The sequence below is a fragment of the Sabethes cyaneus genome, chromosome 1 (assembly GCF_943734655.1).
Source record: "Sabethes cyaneus chromosome 1, idSabCyanKW18_F2, whole genome shotgun sequence".
In the NCBI taxonomy this organism is placed as follows: domain Eukaryota; kingdom Metazoa; phylum Arthropoda; class Insecta; order Diptera; family Culicidae; genus Sabethes; species Sabethes cyaneus.
The window spans coordinates 68,911,043-68,925,057 of NC_071353.1; the positions used below are offsets into that span (position 1 = coordinate 68,911,043).

The following is a 14,015-nucleotide window of genomic DNA, read 5'->3' on the forward strand; positions in this document are numbered from 1 at the left end:
TGATACATGTTGGTGCAGATTTGGGGAATTATTTCGAACAGTTTCGGGTAGATGCAGATTATTTTTGAAGTAGGACTACTTCTTTGATTTATATATTGGGGTGCACTTTAGAAAAACGAAAAGGGAACATGTAACGAAAAGTGGTTATGGTTTGCACGCTTATAACTCAGTCATCCGTCAACAGATTCTAGAGATATTGGTATCAATCGATTGGAAATTTTTCAAAAAATCCATAACAATACAATAGATTCCATGTTTCCCAAACAGACGTTTAATAATTGAGAAAATATTAGACGTATATTCATTATTTCATTATTTTCATGTTTTTGCCTTCCCACGCCAATGCTTCCCTAGCACAGATGACAGAAATATATACGAGATGAGCTATGGGTTAAGCTGACCTTTGATTGTATTTAATTTACGCTCTATAGAATCCGCTCGAAAGTTGTTGAGCTTCAGTGGGTGCTGCTTGCTCGGAATAAAGCATCGAAGACATTCAAATTCACCAAGCAAGACGCCAACAAACCGAAGAAGCCACCGACTCGCCCGCCAGCGAACGATATGGTTTTTGCTGCTATCAATACCCAGTAAAATCAATGGATCCTCCCTGCAAGCCGTTAGAAGCAAATCGCCGCTAGCCACAATTGTGACGTTCCAAGGTTGGACACATTTGTGAAAAAGGTTTTGAAATTAGCTGTCGAAAAGCTGGTCCAAACAAAAAGAACAGGCGCTTCCGATTTGTTCAAGGTTGATAAAACGGACGAAAACAATATCTTTGCTAACTGCTGCAAAGGCGGCTCCGATTAAAGCTGTACTACTGGAGTAAATATGCGGGTGCCCCCGAACAAAAATCTACTAAGCCAATGAAAACCGTAGCAAAGGCACCGAAAGCCCCAGTCAAAGGAAGTCGTTCCAGCGGAGAAGGTGCCCGAAAAAAACTGTTGCCTAGATGTAAATTTCCTTGATTTGCATTACTAATATCTGGTAGAAAACAATCAGTTCTTTTAAGAACTACTGAATAAAAGTATAAGAAGCAGTTAAATTGATTTTTCTCACATTTTAAAGTGATGTTGGCAGTTTAGTATGAGCCCGTCAGAAATTACATGTTTAAACTGTATTAAGACAAACCTTCCGAAGAATATTTCTGAACAAAATTGTTCATATACCTACACATGCAAAATAATACGAATTTAAGATTCTTTCTAAAAACATGAAACGAGTAAGCCACACTATCTGGCAAAAGAAAACTGCGCCACTTCGTAATTCGAGACTAAGCGTTTAGTGAGAAAATCGAATTGCATCTTCATTTATATATTAGGCCCTAAAAAGGGCTAATTGTTGTATAGTTACAGAAGCCTGACCAGATACATTTACTATAGGCCGGTATACTTTGGTACCTTCCGAGACGGCGCGCTTGGCAAAATCACCCGGCACAGCCACACACAACTGTGAGTGCACGTCTGCCATGCCCGTTGCCGTGCCATCCCTGTCGGCATCAAATGAAAGAAAATAGCGTTGCTCTCCTAGTGACGTGGCTTCTTCTTCTTTTTCCTATCGTGCTTTGCGGCCTTTCCACTGGTTTTCGGTGGCATTAAGACGATGCTTCATTTTAGGTTGCTCTGCAGAAACTGGTAGCGCTTTATTAAGGAAGCACCGGACACCGGTTTTGTTCAAACAATGTCCGGTTTCGTTGTACCGCCTTTCTTTCGTGTCTATGATTCTCTGCCCTACGTTGATCCGCCTTTGTTACAACTTGCTGCCGTTTGCTCTGGTATATAATCAGAAGTAAGCCGGCGAACGGCATCATTTTCGCATTGGCATCGGTACGGTACAGAACAGACAGAGAGTTGCGATTATATCTCCCTCACTGGACTCGGCAAACTAGTAAAACGCAGCGCACCGGCAGCAGCAGCAGCAGCAGCGGATCATTGTTTGGTGTAGAGTGCGTCGAACGCGTTGGTACCGGAGCATCGATCTATTATCTGCTATATTAGAATATTTGGTTGCGTGAGCGGAAGAGCTTGAATCAATGGAAAATGCTCTGTCCGATAACCATTGTCACCATTGCCCTGGGAGGTGTTGTTTCAAACATTCAGCCATTCTGCTGGCCGGATTTTCAACCACATAATTTACCACAACCCGTCCTTTTTAGGACGAACGAATTTGTTTATGAAGAGATGAAAATTTTCTGTATACTAAATTTCCAAATGTCGCTGATTCTTTAAATCATGAAGAATTTCTTCTGATTTGATCTTTAAAACGATAAATATGTGGTGACTCACCATGCGGTCTTCTAACTCATAACGTTGCTTTAATTTTATTTTTGCTAAAAAAATTTGCCTTCCCACGCCAATGCTTCCCTAACATGGATGACAGAAATATATAGGAGAAGAGCTATGGATTAAATTCCCTTTGAATCAAAGGGATCAAAGTTTGATTGTATTTAATTTACGCTCTATAGAATCCGCTCGAAAATCGTTGAGCTTCAGCTGTTCTTCCCCGGAATAAGGCAACGAAGACATCCAAATTCACTAAGCGAGACGCCAATAAACCGAAGAGTCAACGGATCCTCGTTGCAAGTCGTCTAGAAGTATATCGCCGCCAGCTACAATTGTGACGTTTCAAGGTTGGACACATTCGTGAAAAAGGCTTTGAAGTTAGTTTTCAACAAGAGAAAGCTGGTCCAAACAAAGAACTGGCGCTTCCGGTTCGTTCGCCTACCAAACTTGCTAGCGAGAAGCAAGATTACAAAGTCAATGAAGACCATAGCAAAGGCATCGAAAACTCCAAAGCCAAAAGAAGTTCTAACGGAGAATGCTGTCCGAAAAAAGCTGCTGACAAGCAGTAAATTTCTTCGATTTGTATTATTAACAGCTGGTATAAAACAATCAGTTCTTTTAAGAACTACTGAATAAGTATATGAAGCAGTTGAATTGATTTTCCGACCGGCATCATTTTCGCGTTGCTTGGGTTACAAATAATAATGAGAGTTACGATTTTATTTCCCTGTCCGGACGCGGCAAAGGTGGTAAAACTCGGCAGCAGCCGATTATTGTTTGGTGTGGAGTGGAAATTACGCCGACCGTGTTGGATTCGAAACATCGATCTATTTTAAACAAAGCTGTCAGACTGGTGCAGTATTTTGCTTACGAATGATTAAATTGAAACTTTCATTCTTTACTTTGCTTGTTTATTATTTAGCTGCGAAAATAGTAAAACTTCTGCGACCTTGCCATTTCCAGCACACCACAGACGACCTTCGTAACCGTAATTCGATAGCGTAATGGCGAATTGCTGTAAATTACGGCATCACGAAACAAAATACAGATGCCAGCGGTCCAGTGCCAGTCCAGGCAGAATCGTAATCGTGTTCCCAACCTTCCTTAACAAAACAGCAGCGTGTCCATGATGTAGTCGAAACAAATCGTATCACATACACATGTGTATAAAGCTGCCTAGCGGAACCAGGGATGCCGTAATTTTAGCAAAATAGAAACCAACTCCCGCCATTGCTTAGCCTGATAAAATAAAGCGGATAGCATTTAAACATTCGCCATCATTACAAACCATTTCGCTGAATACCATTTTGCGGAACACCAATTCTCGGTTGTCCATAACGCGGAATAGAGTTTCGCGAAAAATCTTACGCGGGATGTACCATTTCACGGAAAATCTTCTTAGAAAGTACCATTTCGCAGGAGTGACCCAACTGAAGAAAGTAATAGAGGTCAGAAGATCTAGGACAATAAATAAACCAACATAGAAGTGATCTCTACAGGGGGTTGCCCCCCTCGCAGTGGTCGGCGCCTCCGACGGCAGGTCACCGGCAACTTTCTCGGCCTGTGTCTGTCTCGCCCTGAATCATCTAATGTTGCTATTGATAGTTTTTGTGATCTTGTTATTGACTAATGTTTTATGAAAGAGTCTAAAATTTCTCGAGCTCGATTAGTTGAGTTACGCAAAAATTTCTGTTTTATTTGTATGAGAGCCCTTATCCCCCCCTTATAGCCCTTATTAAAAAAAAATCCAGACTCCAAAATCCCCCACATGCCAAATTTGGTTCCATTTGCTTGATTAGTTCTCTAGTTATGAGGATATTTGTATTTCATTTGTATAGAAGCCCCCCCACTATTGAAGGGGGAGGGGTCATAATTCACACAGTCACAGAGGGGAGGGGTCTCAATTCACCATAGAAAAAATTCTTGCCTCCAAAAACACCCGCATGCCTAATATGGTTCCATTTGATTGATTAGTTCTCGAGTTATGAGGAAATTTGTATTTCATTTGTATGGGAGCCCCCCCCCTCCTAAAGTGGGGAGGGGTCTTAATTCACCATAGAAAAAATTTTTGCCTCCAAAACCTTCACAAGCCAAATTTGGTTCCATTTGCTTGATTAGTTTTCGAGTCCCCTCTTAAAGGGGAGAGGAGTCATAATTCCCCTTCTAAAGATGGGAGGGGTCTCAATTTACCAGTGGTTGGAGAATTCGCGAAAAAGTGATCATTTGAATCGATGAACATCCCTCATGAACATACACTATTCGCCTGCCTCGCCGATAATGCACGCATTAGCTTTGAATTTTATCACGAACAGAACCTCAATGTGAACATCAGAATTCGTTCAAAAATTGAATATTGAACATTGAGTGTGTTCGATTTTTCGGATATAGAATGCCCTGGGACGTCGGAAAGTATTCAAAATAATATTACCACGAAAAGGGAATAGTTTACAGCAGTGTTAGTGGCTTTACAAGCAGCAGAAAGCGGTAATTCGCACTTTTGCGTTACTCACGATATTCGTATATTCAGCGATGCTACGAAGCGTGAGTGTATGTTGCTCATTGTTTAGGCGAATTGAAACACTCGCGTAGCTGTTTTATCATGATAAAACCGTTTGCCGTTGCTCGGCGTATCTATTCATTTTGCGAGTTTTCCAACCTCTGCAATTTACCATAGAAAAATTCTTGTCTCCTAAAACACCCACATGCCAAATTTTGATCCATTTGCTTGATTAGTTCTCGAGTTATGCAGAAATTTGTGTTTCATTTGTATGGGAGCCCCCCCTCCTGAACAGGGGACAGATCCTAATTCATCATAGAAAAAAATTCTTGCCTCCAAAAACCCCCACATGCCAAAATTGGTTCCATTCCCCGGCCTCAAAAATACCAACATGTAAATTTTCACGCCGATCGGTTTAGTAGTTTTCAATTCTATAAGGAACATCCCGACAGACAGAAATCCATTTTTATATGTAAGCCTAGCTGACCCCACAAACTTCGTATTGCCACACATTAAAATGTGTTGTACATAAACCGTGAATCTGTCACAATCTCGAGTTTAGCAAGTTTCTAAGGAGTTCAACCTTCAGGTATCAGTAACGGTGGCTCAGGCGGCACCCTTAGCTCAACCTTAGATAATTCATTTTGTCAGTTACGTCACTATAAAAGCATGGGTAATTTAATTTACAAATTTTCAATTTTTCCTTCCAGTAAAGTAGAAAACAATCCCCCCGTTACTTAAGCAGATAAAATAAAGCGGATAGCAGTTAAATATTTGCCGTGATTGTATAACATTTCGCCGAATACCATTTCGCGAAAGCCCTTACGCGGAATGTACCATTTCACGGAAAACCTTTTCGTGGAAAGTACCATTTCGATCCTCGGGGTGATCCTCTCCTTACTCGTTGTCGCTCGTTCGGACCCAACTGAAGGAAAGTAATAGAGGTCAGTAGACCTAGGAAAACAAATAAAACTAGATAGAGGTGATTTCTACGGGGGCTGCAGATAGTTTTTGGAGGTCTTGTTATTGTCTGTTATGTTTTATGGAAGAGTCTAAAATTTCTCGAGTTCGATTAGTTTTTGAGTTGCGCAAACATTTCTGTTATGTTTGTGTGAGAGTCCTTATTCCCCTACCACAGGGGTGAGGGGTCTCAAACCATCATAAAAAATCCTGTCTACAAAATCCCCCACATGCCAAATTTGGTTCCATTTGCTTGATTAGTTCTCTATTTATGGGAAAGTTTGTATTTCATTTGTATGGGAGACCCCTTGTAGCAATTAGGGTCATTAAATTAGTTTGTTCCTGTAGTTTCGATAAGTTTAGCGATTAAAGCATGTGCCACTAGAAATTATGGCTAGTTGGCTACGCATACGCAATGCATATTGCGTACAAGTTAGCCGAGTTTTCTCTTTCCTAGAGCCGCTCATTCGCTATTCGCAAAACTCAAATTTCGAAGCACGAAGCGTAGAGTTCCTTGCCATGTTCTTCTTCAAATTAGCCCGAAGAAAGTTCAATAAACTCTGGGAAATGAAATGGTTAGATGCATAAAACCAAAGGGAAAAAGAGAGATTTGTTCGCGTTTGAATTGGTCGCAGAAGTTCGTTACAAAATTCCGCTTTCAAATTTAAAAACCTCGTTTCTATCTGAGGGTATTTCAAACCTCGCTTCGATCATTTCTATCTGATCAGTGGAGCAAGGCAGAGTGTGTGTTTTGTGTTTCGCGACTTTAAACGAGGTTTGTGTTGATAGTGAGTTATCTTTAGGTTAGTTAACTTTGTTAAATGTTCTTTTCATCAAATAGTTAGATAGCGCAGACAGGATTAGCTACGTGGTGGAGATTTTGCTAGCAAGTGTGGAGAACATCAAAGGTATTTCAAAAATTTAAAAATTTAGCTATTCGAATAGTTGGTTCACCGCGTCGAACAGCCGTTGCAGCATCGCCGTAAGGTAGTGTGAATCTTCGCTACAACCTGTGAGTACGCTATAAAATCCCTGCGCAGGGTGATGCGCTAAAGCGCTACAGTGAGCCACCCCATACTATCATAGCAAGTAGTGAAAGCTCGCGAGCCAAGCCGAAGAATTAGAGCAGTAGGTCGAACGTAAAGTATAAATGTAGGCGCTATAGCAGTTCCCCACCCACGCAATTATGGTACCGTAAGCAAATCTTAGAATAGTTCAAATCCTAGGTAATGAAAGCATGTTAACGTAGAATAAAAATTGTTAAATCGTTATTTCTGTTTTGTTAGTCCTATTAATGGAGTGATATTTGATACACTCAAGTCTTTTTTTACACGGTTTGTTTTTTTCAATTACTCAAGAACGGTGTAACTTAGGGACCATTTACAAACTACCTGACGAATGTCGGGCCCCTCCCAAATGTGTTGAGAAATAAATGAATGGTCCCCAAGTTACCCCGTTCTTAATAATCGAAAAAAAAAACCGTGTAAAAAAAGTACTTGAGTGTATGGTTAAATAGTCTGAAAGGTCTCTCACGTCTCGCGTTCGTCTTAGTTTGTTTGGTCTTGTTTGTTTAGTACTCCAGGTTGGACTGCTTGGGAAATCAGTCCCCGCACTCGGACTTTCGAAGCTGGTCAGTGGTCTGTTCGTACAGAGTTTGGACCAGTGATGAGAAAAATACGAGTCGGATTTTGATTTAGGGATTTTGTAGTGATTTTCTGCGGACTTTAAAGACTGTTTCGTTCGTAGACGGAGTACCTTTGGCGGATTGCGTCTGCTGTTTTGTTTTCCCCCTTTGAGTTTATTAAACTGACCCGCCCTGAGGCGGAGTTTCTGGCCGGGCAAGCCTGAACGTGGCAAGTGACCCTCTCACGAGGTGGCGCTTAAGTCACTTGCTTCAGAGATTTGGGGAGCGAATAGCGGACTGAATAGGTGGCCGTATTACGGCAGGCTACACCCTCTTATAGGGGAGAAGGGTCATAATTTCCTTCCTAAAGAGGGGAGGGGTCTAGAAAAAAAATTTGCCTCCAAAAACACCCACGTGCCAAATTTGGTTCCATTTGCTTGATCAGTTTTGGAGTTCTGAGGAAATTTGTATTTCATTTGTATGGGAGCCCCCTCCTAAAAAGGTAAGGAGTCCTAATTCAGCGTACAAAAAATTCTTGCCTCCAAAAACACCCACATGTCAAATATGGTTCCATTTGATTGATTAATTCTCGAGTTATGAGGAAATTTGTGTTTCATTTGAATAGGAGCTCGCCTCCTAAAGTGGAGAGCGATTCTAATTCACCATTGAAAAAAAATCTTGCCTCCAAAAACCTTCACATGCCAAATTTGGTTCTATTTGTTTGATTAGCTCTCGAGTTATGATGAAATTTGTATTTCATTTGTGTGGAAGCCCTCCTCTTAAAGGGAAGAGGGGTCATAATTCCCCTCCTAAAGAGGGGAGGGGCCCCAATTTACCATAGAAAAAAATTTGCTTACAAAAACACCCACATGCTAAATGTGGTTCTATTTGCTTGATTAGTTCTGGAGTTATAAGGAAATTTGTATTTCATTTGTATGGGAGCCTCCCCTCCTAAAAAGGTAAGGAGTCCTAATTCAGCACAGAAAAAATGTTTGCCTCCAAAAACACCCACATGCCAAATTTTGTTCTATTTGCTTGATTAGTTCTCGAGTTATGCTGAAATTTGTGTTTCATTTGTATGGGAGCCCCCCCTTTTAGTGGGGGGAGGGGTCTCTAACCATCATACCAACCTTCTATGACCCCAAAAACCTCTACATGTAAATTTTCACGTCGATTGGTTCAGTAGTTTTCGATTCTATAAGGAACATCCCGACAGACAGACAGAAATCCATTTTTATAGGTAAACAAAGCAAAGCAAAGCCTAGGTGTTACATTCCGTTATCGAAACTTGACCTTCTGGTTTTATACGACAAACTTCGCAGCCAGCTGTTAGAGTGCAGGACAATTGCAAGGCCAGTTGCTACGATCCTATTGACTCTAACACCAACATTTATAGGTATAGGCATAGACTCTAACATTTTTATTGGTATAGATTAAATATGCGTCCTAGCGACAAACAGTCTTCAGTGAAAATGTGTATTTTAGCATACTGAATAACTTTGTAGAACACTCGAAAGCAGTAAAAAAATCGTGTAAAAAGTTATTGAGCATAATTGATTTTTAAGCGCTCCTTTTGACGTAGGACTACGTCTTTGTTTACTATACTGGGCCGGGTAGCACTTTGTGAAAATGAAAATAGAACTGTAACGTTTGAATGAAAGATTTCAAATGCTTATAACTACTAAACTACCGAATGAAACTGAACAATTTATATGTCGTTGGATAGATAAAATGACCAGCAATTTTATGGAGGGGGTAAGATTAATTTTAAGGAGGGCGTAATACGGGGGCTCCTATACAAATGAAGCACAAATTTCCTCAAAACTCGAAAACTAATCAAGTAAATGGAACCTAATTTGGCATGTGGGGGTTTCAGAAGGCAAGAATTTTTTCTGTAGTGAATTGAGACGTCTACCTCTTTAGGAGGAGTTTTTTCTATGGTGTACTGAGACCCCTTTCCCTTCTAAGACGGGGGCTCCCATACAAATGAAATACAAATTTGCTCATAACTCAAGAACTAATTAAGCAAATGGAACCAAATTTGGCATGTGGGAGTTTTTGAAGGCATGAATTTTTTATGATGGTTTGAGGACTCTCATACAAAGAAAACAGAATTTTTTGTGTATGTGCCATATTTTTTGCTATGTAACAAACAGTAAGCTCTGAAAGTAAATTAATAAAACCTTCTCGGAGCAAAAAAACAGTTAATCGACGCCGCTAACTTACATGCCTGTTGCCATTCATGTCAAAAGAGAAGGACTTTCGAATGGCATGTCATATTTGCGATGAACGTGCTTTGGCTTTAATGTCATTTGTAACCAATGAATGGCCCGTTTAAAGATCACAGTAAGTTTTTTGAAACATGTCAAGCTACCCATAATCATATTTAGTACAATAATCTGTGGGCCGGTCATTCATAACTATTTCAACCTTTATGATGCACACAAGTAATTTTTAAAAGAAATCTATAACTCAATGGTTGCAGGCGTTGTACTTCTGAACCCCACGTACACGTACGGTACACGTATTTTCAAAGCCACCATAGCATTCAATGAAGAATTGAATCTGAATATTTCGCTCTTCTCTTTTATTAACATTCACTTAAACAATGGCGCTCCCAGATTCTTATAAACATGCATATGCCAGAAACGCAGTTTACATTAGTCTTTGATGTAATGATCTGATATAGTCCTACGTCACCCTTTCCTACAATCTTTAGTGCTGTATACCTTGTAGTTTTTAACACATCATTATATTTCGCAACCGGTAAGAGATAGATAGCTAATGCATTCAGCAAAGTTATTTATTTTAGTATGTTCTGCAACTTTTTGAAGAAAAATTTTTTTTTTTTTGAAATTATTTAAAAAAACAAAAGTTTGTATCACCCTAGTAAGTGAATTCACGGTCACTCTAATAGTGCAGAAAAGTGCGCTATATTTTATTATTAAACTTCTCTGAAAAATTACGCATTTTTACCCAATTGCTAATGTCCGCGTCAAAATTTGACCACTGTCCATTCGTAACTTCTGCGAAGTTGGGGTTGGGATTTGAACCCGGGTCCTCGGCGTGACTGCTGATCACTACGCCGGAACTGACCCCTGACGATGCTAATATATCTACAAAATTTCATAAGAATTGGTTTAACCGGTCAAAATATATTTAAAAATAATTGATGAAATTTATTCAAGGAAATTTTACTGATATTAATCAGCGGGACCAAACTTCAAAAAACGCGATAATTTACTATAACGTTAAAATGTGTAATTTTACAACGGGCGTTTCTTTGGAGTAGTTTATTAATAAAATATAGCAAATTTTCTAACACTACTAGGGTGACTAAATCCGCCTAATAGGATGAAACAATTTTTTGTTTTTTAAGGCGCCTTAAAAAATATAGTGTCTTCATAAAAATTGTAGAACACACTAAAATAAGCAACTTTGCTGTATATAGTAACTATCTATTTCTTACTGGTTGCGAAATTTAATGATTTGTTTAGAGGAACCACTTTGAAATCAGCTCTGCTCAAAACCTTTGCACACGATTTGTTTTATTGCTTTGACATGTTCTGAAATTTTGTTTGAAATAACTAACACAGCCTTAACGAACAGTTGAATTGAGTTCCGTAGACGTGTTGATTTCTATATGAGCATTTCTAGCTCAAAACGCTAAATTCCTATACACTCAAGTCTTTTTTTACACGGTTTGTTTTTTTCAATTACTCAAGAACGGTGTAACTTAGGGACCATTTACAAACTACCTGACGAATGTCGGGCCCCTCCCAAATGTGTTGAGAAATAAATGAATGGTCCCCAAGTTACCCCGTTCTTAATAATCGAAAAAACAAACCGTGTAAAAAAAGTACTTGAGTGTAAACAAAAGAAAATAAAGAGATTTGACAAAACGAGTCTTTCCTTTTAAAAAGGAGGTACTACACTTAATCGTGGGGAGGAACAATGGGCACCAAATTTAGGATTTTTACTTTCTGACCTTAGACGAACAATCTGACAAAATTTGGTTCAAATATGTGAAGGTCGATTACACGGTTAACGAATGTTTTACACGAAATGACCCTAATACATAATTTTTAGATTTCACATTTGCAATATAACTTGAAAAAGCCTGGGCCTAAGAATCAATTTATACAAGAATTTAGTTCAAAATGATGCGCATTGAATTTGATTTCGTCAGTTTTACAAAAAATACAAATTTCAAAGATTTTTCAAAAAATATAAGAAGTGTCCATAAGTAGCTCTTATCTGGCAGTAGATTTTAGGGCATAATTTAAGCTACCTTTAAGAAAATAATGCAAATAGGAGGGGATATTTTATTTGTAATTGCAAGGAAAATTGCCCAATCAATAAGTGCTATTTTAGCTTAAATCGTTTCGCTCTCTTCGACGCACTTATTGCTTGGAATGTAACGAAAAAGTGCACCAAAGATACCGAAAGTATTTATTGTAAAATAGCACTTTTATGAGCGATATCGCAGTTTGGAGGTTAGAAGTTTCCTTGCAATCAGCAATAACAAAATTTACATTTTCTGATTTTTATAATAATTTTGGATGTTTTTTCTTTTGGTTAATTTTTTTCTGAAAATACACGTAATTTCCCATAACTTGTCCTTTGACGCCATTTTGATCAAATAAGTAGTTTTAAGGTGGAATTTTAAAAAATGATCTCAAATACGTCCTTTTGAAAAGTTATTGGCGAAAAAATTATGTTTAATGGATAAGGAATCCTTGCGTGATATCCAACATATCAGTAAAACTTCACTGCAATCAAAAATATTATTTGAGCTGGAAATGCCCATATTACGACAATCCGAACCTATACCAATTTGTTATCTGTGCTTGGGAAGTAAGCCAAAACAAGTGACAAACTTCCCTCGTCTCAACAAAAATTTTAACACCGCGATTAAACCTAAACCATTTTGATGTCCTTGCGTGGGAAGTACGTCAGAAAGAGTGATAAAACCCCCTTGTGCCAATAAATTTCTTACGAACGCGATTAAACCTAGTCCAATTTGATGTCTGCGTTAGGGAAATGTGCCAGGAAAATGACAAAAGCTCCTTGTCCGAACAGTTCGTAAGTTCTTTATGGCAAGGCGATCAAACCTAGGCGAATTTGATATCTGTGTTGGACAAGTGCGCTACAGCTGTAGGGTTCGGTTATAATATGATTCTGTATGGATACGCAAGTTTGCCGTTTCATTGGTTTAGTGAAAAGATGTGCTGTTTATAAAATCGGATTGAATTGGTCAAATCCCTTCAACGTGGGGGCACCGTTGGTAATAAAACTTACCTATAACAATCTTCAATTTCTGTAAGGTAGCAGGAAAGCAATAATGTATGTTCTTGATTTTGTTAAATTGTTTTCAAATGCACATAGAAATAACTCGGAAATCTATCGAGGATTTAACGTATACCATGTTACTACTTTGATAAATGTTATATACAACGCATGTAGCATGTATATATGCTGCATATAGCATGTATACATGAAGAATCGTATAATTGCATGCATGAATACATGCTACTATCACTACAAAGAGACTTACAAAATAAAAACTGTTTTTGATTTTTACAGAATCGATGACGACTCGTTTCTCCTTAATCTAGCAAATGTTTCTTTCACATTAAAAGGTTGAATACGGCCTACAATTAAAAAAATATTTATTTCGATTTTGTAGTTTTATATTCTATGTATACTGGTTTTAGGTTGCACTAAAGCGACAACAAGCTGTGGAAGATGCAATTGCGTTACGCCTTGCATCTAGTGAAATGGGTACTCAATTAGAAATGCTTCCGCCTGGAAAAATTTATGGGATGACTGTAACGGACCCTTGCTCATCTCCGCAACTAGAATCACCATCGACCATGGATATTACGTCCTCATCATCTCGTAGCAATATCCAAAAAAAATCGGATTTAGTCACGAATGAAACATCTCAAGGTAAACTAAAATGTACAGGCTGTTAAAGTACATGTTCTAATGTTCTACTATTTTTTAGTAAAAGATAATGCAACGGTCTCGCAGAATGCTCTAGATATGTTATCCCAACTTTTTCCACATAGAAAACGATCTGTTCTTGAGCTGATATTAAAGCGTTGTGATTTAGACTTATTGACGGCAATAGAACAGTGTAGTAAAAATACTCCATCAAGCGCTTTTAAACCACCAGTTTCTTCAGCATCACACATGACCCATCATCAGGTTAGGCGCGATCTTTTTATTAAATTAATGTTTTAATTTGATTTTAATAATTTCAGCTGCCTTATAATCAACCTACGAACTATCCATCGCTTATTGCTTACCCGAAATGGCTGCTTCCAATGTCTATTCCAGTACCTATGGGACACTTAGCACCAAGTTTAACTCCAAGATGCACCCTACCCAATTGTGTGATGTGTGTACATCACCCTGTATGAAATAGAGCATCAACATATTATCCTCTAAGTATGCTAGTAATAGATTAAAAATCAGAGAGGTTGTATGCAAGCCACGACCGCATATAGGTGGCGCAGGACTACGTAAGACTCTTTGTGGCGATAGTAGCATATATCCATGCATGTAATAATACGATTCTTCAAGTATACATGCTACATGCAGCATATATAGGGTTTGTTGAGACTGCAGGTTGAGAGTATTCAATTAT

General features: G+C 38.7%; 1 protein-coding gene across 1 annotated transcript in view; it reads left to right on the forward strand.

The window, feature by feature from the left end:
- LOC128745108 (doublesex- and mab-3-related transcription factor dmd-4) overlaps positions 1–13,788 on the forward strand; it is a 31,494-nt gene extending 17,706 nt beyond the window's left edge. The window contains exons 2-4 of the mRNA XM_053842098.1: positions 13,078–13,312; positions 13,371–13,573; positions 13,630–13,788. Of these exons, the coding sequence (XP_053698073.1) occupies positions 13,078–13,312; positions 13,371–13,573; positions 13,630–13,788 (597 nt within the window). The remainder of the gene's footprint in view (positions 1–13,077; positions 13,313–13,370; positions 13,574–13,629) is intronic.
- Positions 13,789–14,015: the final 227 nt, after the last annotated feature.